Source organism: Physeter macrocephalus, chromosome 2 (genome assembly GCF_002837175.3).
Source record: "Physeter macrocephalus isolate SW-GA chromosome 2, ASM283717v5, whole genome shotgun sequence".
NCBI lineage: Eukaryota > Metazoa > Chordata > Mammalia > Artiodactyla > Physeteridae > Physeter > Physeter macrocephalus.
The window spans coordinates 130485177-130508931 of record NC_041215.1 but is presented as its reverse complement, the minus strand read 5'-3'; the positions used below and the strand labels follow the sequence as shown (position 1 = coordinate 130508931).

The following is a 23755-nucleotide window of genomic DNA, read 5'->3' as shown; positions in this document are numbered from 1 at the left end:
CAGACTATGCAGTAGACAAGTTTCAAATGAAAAGAGAAAAAAATGATTTTCAAAATATATAAAGTATCAACACTGTAACATCTTCATTAAAAGTGTTTGTAATCTCTTTGTAGATCTAAGTTGATCCAAGTGTTCAGTAGCCCAGGCCTCTTTTACGGTGATTACACCGCAAACCACGTCAGAGCACAGGCCAGATTATGGGTAGAGGAGGTACCGCTAAAAACATAAAATCCCATCAAGTTCACCAATAATCATTACATGCTCTCATTCAAATTACCAAGCAAATAAGCTCTAACACTATGGAATGTTCTTAATTAAAATTACATTAAAACAGCCCGATTTCTAGCTCACCGTTTCAAATGTAAGTTCCATCAGTGACTGTTTTAACAAAAATGATCTCTAAAGAAAAGTCATCTTGATTAAATTAAAGGGCAAATTGCATCATAGAAAGTATTTCTAAGCATGTTGCTATTTGCCAAGCTATCTTATGATAAAAAACTCAGTTCTGCATTTTTTTATAATCTATATTTTCTAAATATAAACCTGTCATACAACTTTATACTTTCCTTGAGTAGAATTGGGCACACTTACACAATTGTATGCTGAATTATAAACAAAACTGAGCATTTTCACATTTGCTCTATTCAGCCACAAAGGTAACATAACAGTTGGCAATTCTACCATTAAAGTAATTCGTTAATAATTCCCTTCTCCTAAGATAATGAATTCCGAGTCACTACTTACACAAGTTTCTTTGTAAGCTTATTTATCTTGATGTTTTAATGTCTTTCCCTGATTCCTATAATTGGGACCTGTAAAACCGTAAACATTTGACATCCTGCAGAACTTTTCCAGATCAGTGCAGATCAAAGCCTGATTTTACTTTAAATATTACCCTGCTCCATTAAGCGATGAAATCTTTTCCTAAAAGGCATTTCGAAAAGCACACTAAACATTCAAATCTTAAAGTCAAATACAAATACCCAGATACTCACACACTAACAAAATTTTAACAAAACTGATACAATTCAAAGTGAACCAATCATTTGGGGGTGGGGTGAAAGAGGGCGAAAGGAGCTGGGTTCTACCGGGCGTAAATGCAGACGTTCCTTCCAGATCTACTCCCATGTACCTAACAGTGTTCCTTCATTTCTTTAAAAATTAATAGGGAGCTTTGCACCAAAGGTCTCTCTCTTCCGATTAAAAAGAAGAAAGGAAAGAAAAAGTCTTAGATTTTCAACTTCCAACTTTACAGTAATCAAAGTTTATGGCTTCTCAACTCTTCCAGGTCTGGAGGAATTTAGCCTCTGGTTCTCTGAGGCTCAGGATGATTTGTTCTGGATGTTCTTTGCTCCTTGCTGAGTCATTCGTGAGGCTTGATCACTTCCTTTGAGCTCATTTGCCTTTCCCAGGCTTGGAACCGGCATCGCTCACATTTCAGTTGCCATTGTAAAGTTCCAAGGAGACGATCGATTATTACTTCACCTTTAATTTTTCCTCCTGTTAATCCCTCTCTGTTTTCTATCCCTGCCCCCCACACGGCCCCACACCCGGCTTCTAGTCTGTATTCCAGTCCTGCCTATACATCAGAGCACTTCCCCCAACGAGCCTTGTAAGGGCACCTCCTAAGGCCCGTAATGACAGTTGTGCTGAGTCTGAGGGTAGAAACCAAACAATTCACAAAGACTTTAAGGCTGTTTATTGAAATCTTGAAGGGATAGTATTAAAATAGCAAATTTTTTGGAAACTACTGTGCGCAGGTCCTGTGCCAGAGGCTTTACCTACGTGACTGCTGATCCTAAAGCAAAAGGGAAATGCTGCACTTCACCAAATCAAATGCTACTCTGTGTAACATGAAGGAAAAAGAAAAACCAGCAACACCCTGTCAACTGTGTTATAACCTGACACTGATTGCAAATCGCATCCTAATTTCAGAGATGTTAAAATGTGAAGGAAAGAAAGAAAGTGCATCTTAGACTTGATGGTGAGGAGTTGTACAGAGAAAGCTGAAGCTCAGAGAGGCTGGGTAATGTGGCCAGAACCACAGAGCTAATCAGAGGCAAAGCTGGGTTTAGATTGTGCCAGAGTCCATTGCCTCTCCAGACGTTTGAAGGCTTTTTCTCCTGACTGGTTTCCTTTTCCTTGCCTGCCTGTTCTCAGGAACCAGTCCCTAAGCCATCTGTCCTGGAAGAAAGAGCCTCTGCCTTCAGACAACTGACAGAGCTAAAGCAAGTGTCGTTTTGAGACTGCGTCCCCTCCGCACCGTGCCTAATTATAGAGACTGCCCATTCTGCTGTCGCGAGGTTATTTCTGGCAGGGGGAGGGTGGGAGGGGAAGGAGTGGGTGTAGGTGATGGCCGTGCAGGCCTCCCCTTCTCCCCCAGCTACTGGCTTCTCTATCTCTTACCCTGAGGCAGCAGCGGAGGGGCCATAGCCCTTGCCAGGTGGACTAATAAAAGCTGATTTAGGGGGCTAGAAGCTGCTGGGGAAATCTACTCACGCCTCTCCTTATCAGGTCTTCTCGCCCTTCTCCATCAAAACGTGCTGCCCTGGGCTTCCCTGGTGGCGCAGTGGTTGAGAGTCCGCCTGCCGATGCAGGGGACACGGATTCGTGCCCGGGTCCTCCGGGAAGATCCCACATGCTGCGGAGAGGCTGGGCCCGTGAGCCATGGCCGCTGAGCCTGCGCGTCCAGAGCCTGTGCTCCGCCACGGGAGAGGCCACAGCAGGGAGAGGCCACGGCAGGGAGAGGCCCACGTACCGCAAAAAAAAAAAACCAAACGTGCTGCCCCTCTGATCCCAAACTCAACATCACCCCTTAGACTTCAAAGTTTTGTTTCCCTCTGAATTGATGTCCTGTGTCTCCCGAGATGAACTCCCACCTGCTGAGGCCACTTCCCATTTACTTCTTTATTCACTGGATGATTTAATAAATATTTAGTGAGCACCCAGTATATAGTACTCTGAAAATGAGTGATAAGCCAGCACACACACAGTTCCGGCCCTCTTGGGGTTCACAGCCTAATGCGGGAGGAGGGAGGAGGTTGTCATCAAAGAAGCTTGTAAATTACTGTTGAATGACAACTGTGGTAAAAGTTTCTCAGGAAGAGCTGCAGCTGAGCTAGCACTCGGCCAGTATCCTGTGTGCTCTCCTGCATTTCCCAACACCCCCGCTCTTGCAGTTTCAGTTGGGGCCAGGTGACTAATTCTGGCTGAGGACCATGAGTGGACATGATGTGTATCACCTCCGGGGAAAGACTTTAAGAGCTGGTGCGTTCCTTTCAGCTCTCTTTGTTCTGTTTTGATGACGGTGAGTGCCATGTAGATGGTGGGGCTACAGGAGAAAGGGGTCTACCCAACCCACACTGCGCATTACATTTAGGGGAAATAAGCCTCTCTTGTGCCTGCTCACGGAGACCTTGGTTTGACCCCGTAGCTAGTGGTAATTGCCTTCACAGAATCACATGTTCCTATGAGGGAAAACAGGGAGACAACTGACCAGGCAGAGGGCCAGGAAAGGCATCCTTAGGAAAGTGACATTTAGGTCAGGGTCCAAAGGAAGAGTGGGAATTAACTCGGAGAACAGTGCGTGTGTGTTGGGGGGAGCATACCAGACAAACTCACAGCCTGTGCAAAGGCCCTGTATACGTTTCAGTCCTCATCTTCCTGGGTCACTTTGTTGATGTGAGGTGGTGACCACACTCTCATTTTTCAGACTTCTCACTTCCTTGGCTTCCAAGACAGCCTCTTGCCTGGCGTGTTCCTTCTAGTCAATCAACCAGTTCTTCCAAGACTCTCTGACGGAGGCTCGGGATCTTAAGACCCAAGTCTTGTGCCTTGGAGTTCTAGGTTCAGCGTGGTGCTCCTTTCCCTCCTTTTCTGTGTCATTTCTCATCCATCTAAGAATTTCTTTCACTTCTATGTTACCAATGCTCTGATATATATTGATATCTTTAGCCCTGATACTGCCTGTAAGGGTTAAAAAAAATATTCTATCACATATGGATTGCATTTCTTGCTCCTCCATGAACATGGCTGACCACCAACTCCAAGTTCCTCGGGGTATGTACGTACCCTCAGGTCTCAGCTCCTGCTCTTTCTTCAGTCTTAACTCCCTGTCTAGTCATTGCAGAGTCACTGCAATTCCAGTACACGCCATGTTGCCTCACGTGTCTCTGCCTCATTCTTACTCATCCTCAGTGCTCACCTTAGGCGTCACCTCTCTGCCAGGAACCTCTGCCCGCCTGGCATCCTCACGCAGAGCCAAGTGCTGCTCTTCTGGGCATGCCTCCACCACTGCATGTAACACAGCACATCAGACCCAGCCTCTCTCTGTCTCTCTCCACCTCTCCATCTCTCTGTCTCTGTCTCTCTCTCTCTCACAGCCCCCACCCCTCTGCACACTTGTTACAGTCTCCCCAAGACAGCTGGGAAGCTTTGCCTTTGCATGCGGCACTGAGCCCAGCCTATGTCACCTCCCAGCTGCAGGGTCCACGAGCCAGCTTCTAAGCAGCAGCACCTCTAGGACTCGGGACTCACTTCTGCATCCCCAGGAGAAAGTGATTGGGCCACTTTGGGTCAGGGATGATCCATGGGCAAATTAGAGTTGGGGGTAGGAAAGGGATCTCTTGGAACACAGGGGTGCCCATCTGAGCTGTGGCCAGCAAGGGAATGATACCCATCTCTGGTAGAGCTGATTGTAAAAATAAACCATGAAAAGAAACTTCTAGAAGGAAGCACTAAAGCTGGGTCCTCTTCCCCATGTCCTGAGCTAGCCTCTTTGAGTGGACTATGGCTCCTGTGAAGCTACCTGGGCAGGGCCGTCTTCTGATGCCTCTGAGTGTTAATGCTACATTGTGATTCACACGTTTGTTGAAAATCAGAATTTTGTGTCCATTGATTCTTTGCCTGAAGTCCTCTTCTATAAGGGTTCACAGAAATGTTATTGGCTGGATCCCCAGAATTGGCTTCAAGAAAGCCTGAGCTAATGTTCCTTGGGTGGTCCCAGGATCATGTGGAGGCTGTGTCTTGACTTTCCGGGGCCCTCACTCTTTGGAGACTGGCTGGTGATCATGGGTTCAGATACTCAGGGGATCTGGGTGCTCTCAAGGGGCAAGTGGCCATGCATGTGACAACACTGTGGAAAAGGACCAGTCAGCAGGATGCCTGGCTAGGCCTGGAGCCCCAAAGAGAAACCCAACCCAATGCCTGTCCCACAGGAGCATGTAGTGAAAGATACACGTAAATGACCCCCTGATGCTTCATCTCTTTTGCTGCTTTGTTTATCTTCATAGAACTCTAAATCTGACGTGCCATGTAGTTTACTTATTTATTTAATTTATTTTTATCTCCCTCCCATACACTCTGAAATGCAGATTTCATAAGGGTGGGGATTTTTTTTGTTTGTTTCTTTTGTTCACTGCTACACCCATAGGGCTGAGGGCAGGTGTATAGTAGACACTTAAGTATTTGTTGATGGAATGAAGTACCAGGAGTAAGGTCTGTGCCAGGTGCTGGAGAAGTTTAGTCCATACTAGGGATTCTGAGATGGCTTTCTGCAGCCAGTGTGCCTAAGCAGTGTCTCTCAGCATTAGGCAGGTGAATCCAGGTAGGAGGAGGAAGGAGGGTGTCACAGGCAAAGTCTCAGAAGGAAGGAATAGCCTGATGTATGCTTGGACTGGCTGCCCTCAGTGAAGAAAGGCTTCTGGATGTGGGTGCAGCTGCAGTGGCTGAGCGTACAGGGACCCAGGCATACAGATACTGAGCGGGTGAAAGTAGAGCTTCGGGCTGGGTGAGGCTGGGTGACACACAGGCACTCACTCCTGTGTCGGAGCTCAGCATAGGACCAGGAGGAGGGTGTGCCATGTGGAGGCCTCTCCCAGTAACCGGACAGCCAAGCCCCTCTTGCAGTCAATCCCACTGGACACAGAGCAGGACCCCAGCCTGTAACAGGAGGGAGGCTTAGGATCTCGGTCAGCAGAGGGACAGAAGGGGCCAGGACCTGGCGACAAGCACCCAGGTTGGCACAGGATTCCAAACGTCAGGGAGACAGTGAATGACGGCGACTTCCATCCATCCCTCGTTTTGACTGGGGCGGCTCGGCCCCTGCCACAGGGAGATGCTGCTGGGAAAGCGTTCCCTGCGGAAGAAGATTTCGTTGTTCTCACTTGGGATGGTGCCCCTGCTCCGCTTTTAGCCCGATGGCAGAAGAGCCCCACCCTCAGCTACTGAGGTATGAATGTTCTGTTTACAGGCTCTCCGTCAGCCTCGGTCTCTGAACGCTACTCCCAGGAGAAACCGGGTCGGTCCACAGGCTGAGCCCCGCGTTCTAAGCCTTCCCGTTGAAGCCGGGTCCTGAATCACGTCACCACCTGTCCTCCTAGTGAATTCCCCTCTCAGGCCTTCGCTACCACTAGTCCTCCTTCGGGACAGCCTCAGTTCATCAGAGATGCCCTTGGGATGCTGAAGGTCAACAGGCCCAGGGGGCCAGCGTCAGAGTTGCTTTTGTTCTGGGAGGCTTCTTGGCCCTATGCAAACGTGCCCACTGTCCCCAGGCCAGCTCTGCAGAGCAAGGGCACAGGGCAGTGCTGTTGAACACTGGGGCTGCTGCATCCTTGGAAACCACTCTGTGGCCTGCAGTGCTCCCAGGCGTGTCACACCACAGAGTGGCCCACCCAGCTCCTGTTGGGGCAGCAGCCCCTCGGAGGTCAGCCTGGTGCTTGCACTTGGTTCTGAGTTGGCAGTTCGCTTACACCCTAACTCCTGTGCTATGATGGCCCCTGTAGGAAGCACCCTGTCTAGACCCGCAGCTCCTACAAAGTCTGGCCTGTGGCCCCAGGATCCAAGAGTGGCTCTGGCAAAGCTCAAATGTGGGGTGGGCCTCAGCTAATCTAGATGCCCCCTCTGGTTGGCACGGATGCAGCTGCATCCCAGGCAGGTAGAGACAGCCTCTCCGCAGAGGCCTGAATAAGGAGTAGGGGTGGGGAGGCCGGGGGGTGGAGGAGGAGCTTCCCTTCTTCCCCCCCCACATCGCTCTGTTTTATATCCTGTCTGCCTCCCCCAGATTGGGGCACACACTGGGTTGCTTTGCTCCCCCGCTCCCCTCTCTCTGCCCTCCGCTAAGCTACTCACTATTTCCTGGGCTGCCTCTTCCCTTGTCTCCACACGGGATGGGGAAAGCACATTCTGCTGAAAGCTAACTTAGGGGCATGGGGTGGTGGGCTGGATTAAGTAATTTAGAATTCTTTTTCAAGGTGATAGTCTGACTTTCAAGACTTTTTTTTTTCTCTGTGGAAGTTGAATAGCACATAGATTTTTTTCTTAATTTAACTCTAGTAACAAATCCTAAATTTTCCCCAGGCAGAAACCACACAGACGAAGGTGGAAGTTCCAGGTCTCACTAAAGTTTTTCAAACCCATCGCATACTTTTCTACTCATACATTCATCATGTACAAAGTTCTTGCGCCCCCCCCCCCAAAAAAAAATTAATTCAAAAGTTTTATTTGGCTGCTTGAGAAAAAGAACTGAAATCTCCTCTTTGTTTCCTGCTTCATATTTTCTGGATAATGAATGAGTCACACCATGAAGGAGTCTGTTGGGGGCAGCCCTTTATTCTCGTGTCTCAAGTCCCACCATCCCTGCTCCGTTTCTGGCCTCCCTTGTAACCCCACAGCTGTCCTACATATTCCAGAAGAATGTGGGGTCTCTCCCTCTGGTTGTCTGCTGTGGAGAAACCGTTCCCCAGGAGACGATGGCAGGATGTCAGGACACAACTGGACCAGCGGAGAGGGGCGCCCTGCAGTTGTCAAGGGGACACAAATGGAGGTCACATCTTCCCCTGCACTCTGTGTCTGGACATTTGCTTGGGAAGCAGGGGGGTGGTGAAGGAGAAATAAGTCACATTTCTTCATACCTGCCTGTGATCACTGAGTATTTATGGAACACCTGTTGTGTGACATCCAAGGGTTAGGCTGGAAGAGACGATTGTGTCCCCAGCTCCGTGGGCCTCCCTCTGTAGGAGGAAGCAAACCTTGCACTGGGAACCGAATCACTGCGGTGCTGGAACAGCAGCTCCGTGCATGGATCCTCAATCCTCTCCTCCCTCACCCCCTCCCATCCCAATCTGCATGGGAACCGCCGCAGCCCCCTTTGCCTTGCATCCCATCTCTGAGACCCAGTGGTTAAAAATCTGGGCCTTGGCTTCTGAGTGACCAGTTCAGATCCTGCCTCTGCTACTTAACTAGTTGTGTGACTTCTGTTAATCTCTCTGAGCGTCAATGTTCTCGTCTCTACACTGGGGATCAAACTGGGTCTCCCGTCATACGGTTTTGTGAAGATTAAATGAGATTGTGTTGGGAAGGGGTTTAGCTAGGGACCTGGCTTGTCAGGAGCCAAGGATTCTGTGATCCGTCACCTGCCCGGAGTCCGTAGCAAACTCTGGCTGGGAGCTCCGAGCTGCAGCAGAAAGAGGAGGGTCTGCAGCTCTGGTTGGGGAAATAAGACCAACCCATGGAGAGAAAATAGAGGACAAATTAAGAGCTAAATTGTGATATGGGCCACAAACAAATTAGGATTTATATAAGATGAGGGAGGACCTGGGTGCCTAAGGAGGTCTCAGAGAGTGTAGATCTGGCGGTTGATGGGACCAGAGGAATCTTTGGTTACGTAAAGGCCATTCTTGCGAAGCCGAGTTAGGGCCGATTCAGGCTGAGCCAGCCCTGTGCAGCCCACCTGGTGGGCTCCGAAGACCTTCTACTGCCCCAAGGCAGTTTGCACTTGAATTTATTAAGCACCTACTATGTGATAAGCATACATTTACAGAACATCTCTAGTTTCACAAAACATTATTTGGGGAAATATAAATATATGATTTGGAGACTTGCTGTTAAATATATACCTAGAGGCTTCCTGGGTAGATGTTTGGCAGAGCCGAAAAGCTCACTTGTTTTTCTGTGATGAGAGCCCAATTTAGAAGTTTTTCATTCTAGGCTTGGCTTGGTATGATTTTACTCTGTAATTCCCGGCCTTCCCTTATTTTTCTAGTCATGCAAAGCTTCCTTATTTAGAAAAAAATATTAGTTACAAGTTGTTACTTTTTTTTAAATTCAAATACCCATTACACTTGGTTTTGTGGTTATGTAGGAGAATGGACCATTCTTGGGAGATGCAGCTGAAGCATTTAGGGCTGATGTGTCACCATGACTAAATTCACTCCCAAATATTTCAAATCCTGATAGATAGAAAATATTAGCAATTGTTGAAGCCAGATGGAGTGTTCTTGAGTGTTTCTTGTCCTATTCTTTCCATTTTTCTCTATGTTTGGAAATTGCCAAATAAAAAGATAGAGAAAACCCATTGAACTATAGAGGAAAAAATGAAGCAAGAGGAATAGCTGTCCTTTCTTGGCTGGTAGTTTTAGGATCTACCAGCCTAGGGCACTTGCCTTTTCGTACCTGGAGCTGGAGAGTATTTCCCCTCATACTTGAGGGCTGTTTAAAATTTGGGCCGTTCCTACGGGCCTCCGATTTCTGCTGTCTGCCTTGGGGTCTCCTCTGTGTCTCTCGCTGGCTTCATCCTCAGCCTGCTGGTCTTTCTGAGGATTTGCCAGACTCTGCCCTGGCTGCCATGGCAACAGAGGAGCAGCCCCGGTAGAGGCTGAGAGGGGATGGAGAACCTCTTACTTCTGAGAATTCTAGATGTGGGTTCTTTTGGGGACACATTGTGTGAACCTCAAGAATCCCTGAGCAAGTACCTGTCAGCCCCAAGTTTTGGGCAGAGGACTGGGGTTGGGGCTGGGGAGAGGACCAAGACCCTCCCCTTAGCTTTGGGGGCGGGGGTCTGAGGAGGAAGATCTTGCGGAGGAAGTATCATTGCACTGTGCTTACTGAGAGATTTATGTCTTCCTGATGGAGTCTCAAGAGCGATTTAAACTCTGAGCTCTTCTGACCTTATTTGCTAACTTTAGACCTAACCTCCATGTAGCATGCGATAGCCCCGGGTAATAAAGTGCTCATTCATTCCTTCCACCCATACTGACTGGGTGCTTATTTTCGGCCCCATGCTGTGCCAGCACTGGGACACAGGGCTCCACTGTGCCTTCAGACTGCAGTTGCCCCAGGGGCTGGGAGAGGAGGTAGGGGTCAGTGCGGGTTTCCTCAGAGGGGTGGGACCCGGGGCAGGTAAAAGAGGGCTTGAAATTAGACAGAGGGAGGTGCTTTCTTAGGGGGTGGGGGGGGGTCACAGTGAGTGAAGGCACCATCTGATCAATGCACATTCTCTGGGTGAATGGAGATTAGTGAACCTCGGTCAAGCTGCGAAAAGCCTAAAATTAGCCTGACCAGCTGGACCCAGACTGTTTGGGACTCCCTCTTACCCCCCTGGCCTCCTCAAGTTTCAGAAAGCACGAGTGTGTGCAGGAACAGCATGCTTCGCCCAGGTCACAGCAGGCAGAGCAGGGCACCTGGGGCCAGGCTGGGCAGGGGTGCAGCTCCCAGCAGGGATGCGGTCCCCACGGGGCCCCCTAGCCCTGCAGGGCCTGACAAGAGGGGAGCCCCTGTCCTTCCCCTCTCCTTCTTGACACAGTTTCCTCTTTTGCTTCCCTGTTCTCCTTCCAGAGCTGCAGGCCTGGCAGTGTGGCCAGAGACAGGTCAGAGCACTGCCTGGGCCAGCAAACCAGAGCCTGGGGCGGGTCGAGCCTCACGGGCTTGGGGGCAGGGCAGAGGCCTGGACGGGCAACTTCCTGGGGCGCTGGGGGAGGAGCAACCAGAGCACCTCATCCTCCCCCCATAACCTGTGCCAGCCTCCTTTCTGACCTTGCCTGAAATTCCCTCCGTGACTCACCATCGGGTGCTATCATCAAGCCTGAGAAGTGGTTTGAGAAGCTAATCTTGTCTTGGAAGGCTCTGGAGCTGGTCTGAGTGGTAAGGAGCAGTAAGTAGGGGGCTGGGGAGGTAGGAAGGAGATGGCTCAGCCTGGTGGTGGTGGCAGCAGAGTGGGGCTGGGTAGCCGTACAGCATCTTGGTGTCCTCCGCCCGTTTCCCATGCAGGGCCAGCCCCATATCGGACATCCGCAATGTGACTGCTCTTAGGGGCTGTATTATGTCTCCAGCCCCACCCCCATTCATTTGTGGAAGCCCTCTCCCCTACTACCTCGGAATGTAACTTGGAGAGATACAGTCTTTAAAGAGGTAACTAAGTTAAAATGAGGGTGGGCCCTAATCCAATATGACCAGTATCCTTATAAGAAGAGGCGATCAGGACACAGATACACACAGAGGTATGACCCTGGCAGGACACAGGGAGAAGACACTATCTGCAAGCCAAGGACAGAGGCCTCAGAAGGAACCAGCCGTCCAAACTCAATCTTGGACTTCTGCCTCCAGGACCCTAAGAAAATAAACTTCGGTCGTGGAAGTACCCTCTCCCGCCCCCAGTCTGTGGTGCCTGTCATGGCAGCCCTGGCAGTCTAACAGGCCCTCAGTCCCTCTCCCCAGAATGCCCTGCCTGGTGCCCTCAGTCTATTCATCTTCTTCCCATCTTTTTTCCTGGGTCACCAACCCCAGCTTTCACATGGCTCTGATTTGCAAGTGCCACCTCTGGTCCCAAGGTCTTCTTATCTGCAGCTGTGCTGGAAGATTCCGGAGAGTTAAACAGCACTGAGGACAGGCAGGAGGGCCCAGAAAGGCCTCCATAGAAGGTGTGATGATCGCAAGCCCCCTCATAAGTCGCTCAGCCTAAGCTGATGGCAACGAGAGCCCGTCAGTACAGAGTTGTCGGAGCCCTACCACGTCCCCTGCACCTGCTAAGCAACCCACGTGCCTGGCAGCATAATTCACTGAAATATTAACTTGGGGGTCCTCCTGCCACCTGCCTGCACCCGCTTTCCAGCACAGCACCAGGCTTGTATGCCCTAGCCTTGGACATTAAACGAGCCTAGACTTTAGCAGGTGGCAAATGGGCTATGATTCCCTAGGAATAATATTAAAACTGGTACACAACCTCCACACCCCAGCTTCTCATCCCTTCTTTGGCAGAGTGGAGGGGGAAACCTCCAGGAAGCTGTGATGAGGGGCAGTGGCCAACCCCTCCGCCCCCAGGCCCCCTCCCCCAGCTGCCATGGGCACCAGGCTCACAGTGTCCGGGAGACCCCAGGGCAAGCAGTAAAAATGGAGGCTGCAGGATGCTGGTGCATAGGGACCCCACGTATGTGAATGAGACAGGAGGGTACATGGTTAGAGAAGCAAAAAGTCTACCCACCACTGACCAGCCCACACCACGCAGTCCCTCCAGATCCACAGCCCTAGGCTCTGCCCCTCTCAATTCTGGACTGTCCTGCCAGTCCTGGGGCCATTGTTGCTGGTGGGAACGATCTTGGGCCAGGCTCTTGGCTACAGCACTGACCTTACCAGGGGTCTAATGCATCACTCACCCTCACTGTACTGAGCTCTGCTGAGAGCAGTGTGCCAGGCACCTACCCAAGTCTATTTTCCCCTTCTTTCTACTAGCAGGACCCTGATTTGGGGAGAGGGGTAGCAATGTACCCAGCTAAAATACTTCCTAGGATCCTTTGTGGTGGCTATGTCGATCCAGTTCTGCCCAATGGAATGAGAGGAGAAGTCAGCTAGTAGATATTGAAAAAGCAACTGACTCAGCAGACATGTTCGTCAGTTCTTTACCTCTGATTGCTGACTTCACCCTTTCCCCTTTCTACCTTCCTGGAAGACAGTTTGGATGCCTGGAGGTGCAGCAGCCACCTTTCAACCATGAGGGCAAAAGCCAGGTGCTGAGTGTGGTGGAGGAGAAATAAAGAAGGAATCTGGCTAACACCCCTAAGTAGTAGCACCGGCCCTTGACTGCCAACTCTGAATTTATTTTTTGCAAGAGATGAAAAAAGATCTCTTCTTTGTTTAAGCCCCTGTTACTTTAGTTTTCAGGTACTTGCAGGTAAACATAGTCCTAACTGACACACAGCCCTTCCTACACAAAATCTGGTAGCTCCTTCTGAAATCTCAGCACCTACCCCAGCCAACCCTAGAGCAGCCCCACCCAAGGACGGCCGTGCCTCCCCTCTGATCCCACCACCCTGAGGTGGTGGCCCAGAGGAGTGCAGGCGTGTAGGGCCACAGGCTCGGAGAGGTTAAGTGACTTCTCCCGCATCACATGGCTAGTAAGAGAAGAGTCAAGATAAGATCTTCTATCTCAGAAGCACTGTTTCTTCTCCGAGACTAAGGTGGGTGAGGTTGGGCAGGGATGTGGGAGTTTGCAGAACAGCGAATCTGCTGTGATTTCCTAGGAATCATCATCATCATCATAAATAGCAGATCAAAGCCTCATTGAAGGCTTTGCAAATGTCGCCTCAAGGAGACCTATCCTGACTACTTTATTTAAAATTTCAACCCCTATTTCCTGATTCCATTACCCTGCTCTGTTTTTCTTTTTTCAATAGAGTGGATCACCTTCTAGCACAGTATTTAACTTATTGGTAATATGTTGGCTGTACATGTCTGTCACCTCTCTCCCCACCCCAGGTTTAAGCCCCACACAAATAAGGGTCTTGGTTTGCTTTGTTTATGAATACGTTCTAAGAGCCTAGAATAATGCTGGTCTAAAGAAGGTACTTGTTGAACTGAATTAAATAGCAATGTTTCCCGAGCACCACCTATTAGGGGCTTGTGTCCTCCCCAAAATTCATATGCTGAAGTCCTAACGCCCAGTACCTGAGAATGTGGTTATATGTGGAGACAGGTCTTTGAAGAGGTAATGAAGTTAAAATGAGGTCATTAGGGTGAGCCCTAATCCAACATGACTGCTATCCTTATAATAAGAGGAGATTAGGACACAGACACACAGAGAAGGAAGACCATGTGAGGACAACAGAGAGAAGAAGGCCACCTACAAACCACGCAGAGAGGCTTCAGAAGAAACCAATCCTGCTGACACCCTGACTGCGGATTTCTAGCTTCCAGAATCATGAGAAAATAAACTTCTGTAGTTTAAGCCACCCAGTCTGCGGTCCTTTGTTATGTAGCCCTCGTGAGCGAATATAGCACCCATGCTTAGCTCTGTGTGAACGGCTTTGTACACGTTGTCTCATTTGATCTTAACCACAATCCTAAGAGATAAGTACTTACGTCTCAGGTGCGGAAACTGAGGCCCAGGAAGTGATGATGGGGGCAGGCGCTAGGGAAAGGCTACATCTTGGGGTGTTAGGCCTCCTGGGGCCGGGGGGAGGGAGCCCCAGCTGCTGACTCACCAGGGCCCCCTCCTTATCCGGAGTTCTGCGGGAGGTCAGGCCTGTCCTCCGCCTGCCCCTCTCCCAACCCCACCCCTAAATGGGTCTACGTTGGACCCCCTGCCCTCTCACCTGCTCTCTCAGCAGCTCTGTGCAGGCCCGTGATCTGAGATGTTGCTGGTGCCACCCAAAGAAACAAGTCTCTATGGTACAACCTCAGACACTGAAGCCAGTGGAAGGAGGAGAAAGAAGATCGCTTTGGGGGAAAGCATTTCTTCAGCGTCCCTGGAAGCAGTTGGTCCTGAGGCACTGCCTGCAGGCCCGCCCAGTGCGGCAGACCCCCCCCAGGACGAGGGTGTGAGCAGCCCACTGGTTCTTCAGCTAGCACGTCTATAGTCGGGACAACAGTCCTGGTTGGGGTTCATTGAGGCCCAGCAGCTGCCAAGCTTTGTCCTCAGTGCATGATGTCGAGTTTCTCGTGTAATCCTCTGAGCAGCCCTGCGAGATGGTCACTGATCCTATCACCGTTTTACAGGTGGGGACACGGAGGCTTAGAGAGCTCAAGTGACCAATAATCGGTTGGGCTGGGATCCCGTCTGATTTCAGTGTGAGCGCCCTTCACCATTAACTGACACCGGCTGTATACCTTGCCATGTGCTGCCTTAGGCTGCAGTTGGTCAAGCCTGTCCCCCAAACTCCTTGCTCTAGAGAGTTAGGAAAAAGGACGGAAACTCTGACCACTAGCGGGGCAAAGGTCTGAGCTCCTGGACCCGTGGTCGGTAACCTCCCCTGCCTCTGCCTGCCCCACCCCCCGCCCCCAGATCGCCTCTTCCTGGGAGCTGAGATTGTCTCCTCTGTCTGACTCGCCCCCCTCCCAGACCACACCATGCTCATCTCAGCCAGGGTCATGGGGAGGCGGAAGTGCCCCTGCCACCGGCTCTCTGTCACCGGTGGCTGGTTGCGGAATGGCCTGGTTACTCCACGGCAGAGGATGGGGATCGTCCAGGCCTTTCCCGGAGGAACGAGGACAGTCTGGGGACAGTCCGAAGCCAGGCCTGTGGGGCCTGTGCTCTGCCCTCGGGACCCCTCCCCTCTGGCCTCCAGAGCCCTCGCCCTTTCCTCCTGCAGGTGTTCCCCTTGCACCAAGGACGGGCCTTCTGAGACCTTCTGACTACTGACTTTGTCAGCTTGCTTTCGGGAGTCTGGCTGGGAACCTCTGTCCTCCCCTGCTGGCCTCACAGCCCTGGACGCTCCGCAGGTCGGCGTCTGGGTGAAGGTGAACCAGGGCAGGCCCTTCTCCACCCTGTCCCCAGAGCCAGAGGGCAGCTGCCTGTGACCCAGCCACCTCTCCCCGGTATGAGTGTGGCGGACTGATGGGGGTGGCACACCCTCTGCGTCTGCCGGGCCCCCTGGGCATGTGCAGGGGGGCCTAGGGGTGGAGCCCATGTGCCCGGGAGCACGGCCCGTTCCTGTTGACAAGACTGCCTGGCACAGTCCCTGCCCCCAACAGGAAGGTGCCTGGCATAGGAAGAGGGCGGTGGCATCACGGGGCTGGATGCAGAGGCAGGTGGCCTGGATGGCCTTGGTGGGAAGCCAGAGGGCATGACGAGGCTGCCCCAGGCCACGCCCGCCTGCCTGAGCCTGAGGAAGTGGCAGGGCCCCGGCTCCAGGTGCCCGCCAGCCGCCCCGCTGGGCAGATGACTTTGGCTGCACATCTGCGAGGGCTGGACTTGGCGCGGACTGATGGAGGGTCACGACGAGGGCGTCCGCGTGCGTCCCGGTGGGGGGTCTCCCAACCACGCTTACCCTGCTTACGGGCTGACTCCTGGGCTCTTCTTTAGACAAAGTAGTGTAACTGCCTTTCCTTCGGAACCTCTCATCCGCTAAACCCCTATCTTCACTTATCAGACACCCAACACCCTGTTTCTCATTTTCAGGGTGATTCTGCAGTTCTAGAAATTAAAACCTGCTGCGTTCTGAAAAGGTGCTTTATGTCTTCCCTGGGAAGCAGGCGACACATCCCTCAGGATTCCACGGGGCACCTCTGGCTACTTACAGCTAAAAGGGTAGAAAGAGAGGATCCAGGGCTTGAACTAGACTGGCTAGGCAGGCTGGGCTTACGGAGACAACTGGGGATGCTTGGGGAAAGCTGGGCAGGCAGGCAGCACAGGGGCAGGTGGGAGGGGTCTGGGAGTTTGGGGATGGCAGCAGAGGCTTGGCTAAAGATGCTGAAGGCACCCCAGGCCGGGCAGAGCCATTCTCAGTGGGAGCTGGAGTGTGGGGCAGGGAATGTCCCAGGGTTTGTGGTCACCAGGGCTGTGGCCAAGGGTCCCAAGGACACACCTGTGTGGGCTCTGAAGGGCCTGCTCAGAGCTGGTGCTGTTTGCTCCCTGTCAAGACGGTTGAGGGGGTCACTGGAGGCCTGGGAGGAAGCAGGGAGCCTGAGCCTCTATCTGCCAGGCGAGGAACTTTCCTTTGGAAGAGCCTGAAGAGGGCATAGTGGCTGCAGGGGCCGTGAGTCTGTGATGGGGTGCTATCCCTAGAGCAGGGCTGGTGGCCGGGGGACGGATGTTCTGCACGTCCAGGAAAGGGTCTTTGCAGGGTATCTGCCGTGTGGTCACCGCCGGGCTACGGCAGAAGCCTGGGGTGCAGAGGCCACCACTCGCCCACCGCTCCCTTTTGGGGGACACTTCCCTTCATGAAGTAGTTGCTTCCAGATGCCCACGAAGACCCTGATGTGTGCAGGACATCGTGGGAGAAGGTGAACAAGGCAGAGCCCTGCTTTCAGCCCCAGCTCAAGGCAGAAAGGCTTGTGCGCCCAAAGAAGCAGACTCGGAATTGTGGGCTCCAGAGCGGGGGGGGGGGGGGGGGGGGCTCATCAGGGGGTCTGGGGCCCGCGGGGCAAGAAGTGTGCAGGACATCGTGGGAGAAGGTGAACAAGGCAGAGCCCTGCTTTCAGCCCCAGCTCAAGGCAGAAAGGCTTGTGCGCCCAAAGAAGCAGACTCGGAATTGTGGGCTCCAGAGCGGGGGGGGGGGGGGGGTGGGGAGGGCTCATCAGGGGGTCTGGGGCCCGCGGAGCAAGTAGCCCTGAGCTAGGCCTTGAGGGCTGTGTGGGCCACAGACTGGGAGGCCAGGGGCAAGGATCACAGAGGGAGGGGTGGCCTGAGAATGGCCCGAGGCATCACAATTAAAATGACAACAGCTAAAGTAATGAGGGTTCGTACTTGCACCTCAAGTCAATAAGGGTGTGGAAGAGGCTCTGCAGTGCTGGCTCAGGCCCAGCACAGAGTGAGCAGCTGGTAAAGGCTGGCAAATGGCAGCTGTTATCTCTACCAGGAGGGGTCCCCCAGCAAACTGTGAAAGACGGCCTGAGTCTTGAGTGTCAGTCTATTTTGGAGCCAACCCGGGTGCCCTTTGGCACATTTTCTGCCCTGCAACCCCTTCTTTGCCCCCAGGGGCAGGGCTGGACCCTGGGTGGACCCAGCCCTCTATAGCGAGTCTTCTCCGAGCTGCGTTAGCCCCGTTGCCCTGTGAGCCCTGGCCCCCATCCCAGACACCACCACGTTGAGCCCATTCCACAAAGTATTAAGATGTCTTTTCACCTTGACTGGCCCTTTTCACCGGGGGTGATTCCAGGAGAGGGTCAGGGACCAGCTCCTGTGAAACCTGGGGCTTCAGCCTCTGGAGAGATGCCTTCACTGCCCAGAGTGGAGTGGGGGGATACAGGGTGTCCTTTCTGTTACTCCAAGGGCACCCAAGTCACTTTGGAGAGTGTTGCAGAACCCAGATGAGGAAACCCCACCCTGACCCCAACTCAGAGAAGCCAGGGCGTCATTCAAATGACAGTCCCTGCCTCAAAATCTGCTCCCTAGCCAGAGATGTAGCCCTGTCACCTACCCAGATGTTAATCTCCTCACCTGCGTTGGGACTCCCCTCTCGCACATATCCAAGGGACCACGGTTCATCTGACCCTCCCAGACTCTCCCTCCCCTTCCTCCCCTCCTACCCTCTCCCCCAGGCCCTGTCTTCTCCCTCCTGTTGCCTGTTATTACATTAGCCTCTCAATGCCTGGCTCCCCTCCAGGAGCTCTCCTTTGGGGCCAGTCTCCAAAGAGCTAAGGAACAATCTTTTAGAAATGCAAACCCCATTGCCAGAGTTCCCCTTAGCGGGTCTTCACTTCACTTACCTTCTAGCTAAAACCCCAATTCCTTAGCGAACGAGGCCTCCTTCCTGTGGTCGGCTTGTCCTCCTTCTGACCCAACCGCTTCTCAGACCTGGGGGCCCAGGCCCACTGAAGGCTCCCCCTGAAACCCCTGGACCTTGCTTTCTTGGAACCTGCACATATTTGTACCTGGCCCCTCTGCCTGAAACACCTACCCACCCCAGACCTTTTTTCTCCCCTAACTCCAAGTTACCTTGAATTTCATTTCAATGTTTATGTCACTACCTTACTTGTAGTTCTTTTTTTTTTTTAATGGAAATGTCTATTGTTTTTGCACGGTGGTTCTGGTCAGGGTCGCTGCATTGGGATGCCTTCCTCTCTCCCCATCTGGGTGCTTTCCACCTGGGCTCCCTGGTGCCTCTGATGTGCACACAGGTAGCTACACCTGTACTTGTTCACGCCTGTTGGTTTGTCAGTGTTTTATTCTTTGCATCCTGCAGTTCCTGAAGTATGTTGGGTGCTTAATAAAGATATTAATCAAAATATCTTTAATGCATCTTCTACTTCAAAGCTATAGATCTAAGTGTCTGAATTTTTAAAATTAAAATTTAGAAGAATTTAATTATTCTGCAACTCAGTTGCTAGCTCGAGCCCTCTTTCTGCCTCATGGTGGATACTTTAGCCAATCCCAGGAAATCCACCATTTCTGTGACACCCCCTCTAGTCCAATTTATGCTTTTTATTCTATTTTCTCCTCCTCACTTCTGTAACAGGATCCAAGTTAGAGTGCCTCTCTGAAGTGTCTGGACACTGGTGGGAAGAGCTGGGTCCTTGGAGGCCATGCTGAAGCTTGGCTGGCATCTGTCTCGCAGTAGGCATCTGTTCCCCAGCCTTTGCTGAGATGCCTTCTCAGCATGTCGCAGAGGATAGACGGGGGCGACCACTGAGTGTGGGCTGGTGGCCTCATTCCTATCAAAGGGCCCCTTCCCTTTACAAATCCCAAACCTCAAGATGCTACCTTGCGAGGGGCCTTAGAGTAGAAGGGGTGGATGTGAGTAAAGATCCACCCACCTCCCAGCTCCTTCCTCAAAAGTGGGGAGGGACTGGAAGAGAGGCTGAGCCTTGGAGAAGGTGCCCCATTATCTGGAAGAGCACAGTCATGAGTCTCTGAATATGCAAAGAGCCCTGTGGGGCCCAGGTTGGTGGTAGGAGGTCTTGGTGGTAGAATGGCTCAGCATAATAAAGAGGGGAGGAATATGTGTGGCGTTGGAGTTGGGGGTGGGGTTCAGGGGTTGGCCAAGGGTGTGAGTGGGGAGGATAGAGCCAATGCTGACCGAATGGCCAAGGGGCTTGGTAAGAATAGGAACGCCTCCTTTGTCCCTGTGATGGGGTGGCCCTGTCTGTCCCCGCAAACTTTCAATCAAGTCGACCGCACCCATATTGGAGTGCTCACCCTGGGAGCTGAAGGGAGGCTCTTTCCATCTCAAGTTCAAGCTCCCACCCTTTCACCCTTGGGAAGACCCTGGGGGACGTAGCCTGCAATCCTGATGTGACCCCAGCAAAATGATCAGTGGTGTTCCCTGGGCAGACTGTTCTGGGACGGAGTCACCTTTGAGGAGCGGGGTCACTTGGACAAACCTGGGGTTAGGAGGAGTCAGCGCCCCGTCCTCCTCTGCGAACACATTTGGCTCTTTCATCAGCACCTGGGGTGATGCCAACAATCTGTAAAAGAAAAAGTATCCCCAAACTGGTCCAGGGCAGAAATTTTTGTGTGTGATGCAATTAGCAATTTCCTTCTGGAAAGAGATCAGCATTCCTGGTGAAATACAGAAGCAAATTTCTGATGAGCTTTAATGGAATTAAAACTGGTGGGAGGGCTTCCCTGGTGGCGCAGTGGTTGAGAGTCCGCCTGCCGATGCAGGGGACGCGGGTTCGTGCCCCGGTCCGGGAGGATCCCACACGCCGCGGAGCGGCTGGACCCGTGAGCCACGGCCGCTGAGCCTGCGCGTCCGGAGCCTGTGCTCCGCAACGGGAGAGGCCACAGCAGTGAGAGGCCCGCGTACCGCAAAAAAAAAAAAAAAAAAAAAAATGTGGTAGAGGGTCCACTTGAGTCTAAACTGTGACTCAGACCGAAAGGGGCTTATGGTGACCTGTAGAGTCAGATGGGTTCTGGGAGGGATGAGGGAGCTGGACACCATGAGTAGGAGCCTTGCTTTCTTCCTCTGCACCGATGAGAGTTGCTTTGCCTCCCTCCCTCCAACGCTGTGATGATCAAGTGAGATAAGGATTAGATGGCAACGTAATTGGAAAAGTAGAAGGTGGCTTGTAAATCAGGGGTTTATTATTACTATCATCTGATTCAGAGGTGATCTGCCCATGCCAGAAAAGCTCAGGATGCAGGTTCTACACCGGTGTCCCTAACATAGGCCTGCTTTTCAATGGCATGCAATTTCCCCATCGTCCAAAGGTGCATCTCCCCCTCTGCATTTTCTCTGTGATCGCTCCAGCTCTGAAGCCCTCTGAAGTGCATGGCTTCCTTACTCCCTGCAGCAGCTTCCTGACCCTCCTCCTGTGGCCTCCTGTCCAGTCTCCCCAACAGTCAGACCAGACCAGGCACCCCCAGCCCTGTTTACAGCAAAGCCAAGGCCACTGGAGCTGCTATTGGGAGAAAAGGGTTAGTCGCCTTCCCAGCCCGTGGCAGTCCCAACCGGGCCTCTCCCCACTCCCGGCACAGGCACAACGCAGTCTGTCTCTCTGCCGATTATGAGATAGCTCATGGCTGTTAGGTCTGCTTGAATAAGCTCTTTTGTCCCAGAGAATTTTCCCATGTCGTACATTTAGTCTGTTGTGTTATGGGTCAGTGAGCAAGGAGATAAGTCTGAATTCTTAAACAACCTTGTGAACGCAAGACTTCTGTCTGAAAGGCAATCAAACAACATCTGTCACGCTCTCCCCAACTTCCAAGACCCTTTCTTAAAAAACAAATCATTGTTGTATGTTTACGTTTCTTTGAAAAATTCAGCTATTACCGAGATATATACTTTGAAAGATGAAAGTCCCTCATAAATCTTCACCTCCCTTCCCCCCTCCCCTCAGTGCCAGAAAACTATTGTTAATACTTTGGTGTATATTGCTCAGATTTTTCTTCTCTGCACCTACTAACACAGATAGTATTATTATTATTACCTTTTTCTTTTTTCTTTTTTTATCATTGTACCATAGATATTGTTTTGCAATTTGCGCTTTGACTTAACATAGAACTTCTTTCAGTATTAGGATCTCATTTTTTAAACAACTGTACAGTGTTCCATTATGTCTATGAATAATCACTTATTTAATAAGTTTCCTGTTGATGGATATTTGGAATTCAACCCTTTCCAACACAATTTTTCCTTTACATAAACAATACTGCAATGGATATCCTTGCACATGTTTTTGTATACCTGTGAGAGGGTTTCTGTGCGTATAGGATGTAATATTTCTAGAAACAGAAATGCTAGATCAAAGGTATAAACATTTAAAATGTAGTAGGTATTGCCAAATTGACTAGGCAAGCATGGCTAGGGTTCGGTCTGTAGATTTCTTGAAGGTAGAGAATGCCACTGGGCACCTACAGGGGTTAGTGCCAGCAACAGAAAGGAGTGGCCGTTCACCTTGGGTACACCCGGGAGTGTTTCCCCAGCTGCCTGCAAGACTTGAGACATCTTAGTGTGTGTGGACTAACCCAGGAGAGGACAAGGCATAAACTATTGGTCTGGAAAGGACAGAGTCATCAGTTGAGTGAATCCCAGGTAAGGTGAGGCCTGAATGGCATGGACATTTTATGAAATTGTGTGTCTATCACAATCCCTTCGAGAGAGACCTCTTCCCACTCCCCAACTCCAACCACTGGGTTCTCGTAGGAGCTGCCTATGCTATTGTCTGCCGGCCTAGCCAGGGGTCAGCAAATATAATATCTGGCTAATTAGAAGTCTTCCCTAGCATTTTTTGAATGGGAAGTAAGGGAAGCGAGGTCTTGTTCCAGGTGAGGGGGTTGGAAATACGTGTGTCCAGAGTTGACCGGGGGTCATGCTTTCTGCACTGTAGAGAAAGACATTTGGAGAGACCGAAGCTGACTCCCCAGTAGAGGATGAGACAAGAGACAAAGAAAGCTCCAGAGCCCAAGTGGTGATGGAGGCTCTGATTCTTGCCATTCCCAAGGCCCAAGGGCTAATACTTTTGGTTTAGTTTTGCCTGGTTTTGACCTTTGTATAAACGGAATTATACAATTTGTACCCATTTGTCCTTGTCTCTTTGCTGCAGCGGTACATGGGCGAGATTCATCCGCGTCGCTGCACATAGCAGTGACTTTTCTCACTTTAACTGCCTCATAGTATTCCAGTGATCTTGAGTATATACCTCTGAATAGGATTGGGGGGCCGTGTGATAACTCTATGGTAACTTTTGAACTCTTTCCCCAAACCATTGCACCCTTTTAAGTTCCCACCAGCAAAGTATGAGTGTTCCAGTTTCTTTACACCCACACCAATACTTGTTATTGTGTGTCCTTTTTTTTTTTTTTTTTTTTTTTTTTTTGCGGTACGCGGGCCTCTCACCGCTGCTGCCCCTCCCGTTGCGGAGCACTTTTTTTTTTTTAAGTGGAAATGTCTATTGTTTTTGCACGGTCGTTCTGGTCAGGGTCGCTGCATTGGGATGCCTTCCTCTCTCCCCATCTGGGTGCTTTCCACCTGGGCTCCCTGGTGCCTCTGATGTGCACACAGGTAGCTACACCTGTACTTGTTCACGCCTGTTGGTTTGTCAGTGTTTTATTCTTTGCATCCTGCAGTTCCTGAAGTATGTTGGGTGCTTAATAAAGATATTAATCAAAATATCTTTAATGCATCTTCTACTTCAAAGCTATAGATCTAAGTGTCTGAATTTTTAAAATTAAAATTTAGAAGAATTTAATTATTCTGCAACTCAGTTGCTAGCTCGAGCCCTCTTTCTGCCTCATGGTGGATACTTTAGCCAATCCCAGGAAATCCACCATTTCTGTGACACCCCCTCTAGTCCAATTTATGCTTTTTATTCTATTTTCTCCTCCTCACTTCTGTAACAGGATCCAAGTTAGAGTGCCTCTCTGAAGTGTCTGGACACTGGTGGGAAGAGCTGGGTCCTTGGAGGCCATGCTGAAGCTTGGCTGGCATCTGTCTCGCAGTAGGCATCTGTTCCCCAGCCTTTGCTGAGATGCCTTCTCAGCATGTCGCAGAGGATAGACGGGGGCGACCACTGAGTGTGGGCTGGTGGCCTCATTCCTATCAAAGGGCCCCTTCCCTTTACAAATCCCAAACCTCAAGATGCTACCTTGCGAGGGGCCTTAGAGTAG

General features: G+C 51.2%; 1 protein-coding gene and 1 long non-coding RNA gene across 10 annotated transcripts; one reads left to right on the top strand and one right to left on the bottom strand.

Moving 5' to 3' along the window:
- Positions 1-3296: 3296 nt before the first annotated feature.
- Positions 3297-16257, bottom strand: LOC114484692 (uncharacterized). Of its 6 annotated transcripts, none has more exons than XR_003677872.2 (3): positions 15408-16252; positions 14361-14932; positions 6860-7793 (listed from the first exon to the last, which is right to left on the bottom strand). XR_003677872.2 is itself a non-coding variant. In XM_055090442.1 (3 exons), exons 1-3 carry the CDS (start codon positions 15672-15674, stop codon positions 7573-7575), a joined length of 579 nt encoding a protein of 192 aa, XP_054946417.1. In that variant the 5' UTR covers positions 15675-16257; the 3' UTR covers positions 6860-7572. The 6 variants fall into 6 exon arrangements, 1 of the variants encoding a protein (XP_054946417.1); XR_008619264.1 differs by having other exon boundaries at positions 14361-14746; positions 15408-16251; XR_008619262.1 differs by lacking the exon at positions 15408-16252 and adding an exon at positions 7911-8009 and having other exon boundaries at positions 14361-15046.
- On the top strand, positions 8035-14313 carry LOC114484695 (uncharacterized). Of its 4 annotated transcripts, XR_008619267.1 has the most exons (4): positions 8035-10130; positions 10612-10927; positions 11044-13226; positions 13443-14313. It is a non-coding gene; the product is annotated as an uncharacterized lncRNA (long non-coding RNA). The 4 variants fall into 4 exon arrangements; XR_008619265.1 differs by having other exon boundaries at positions 8038-10927; positions 13443-14311; XR_008619266.1 differs by having other exon boundaries at positions 8038-10917; positions 13443-14019.
- Positions 16258-23755: the final 7498 nt, after the last annotated feature.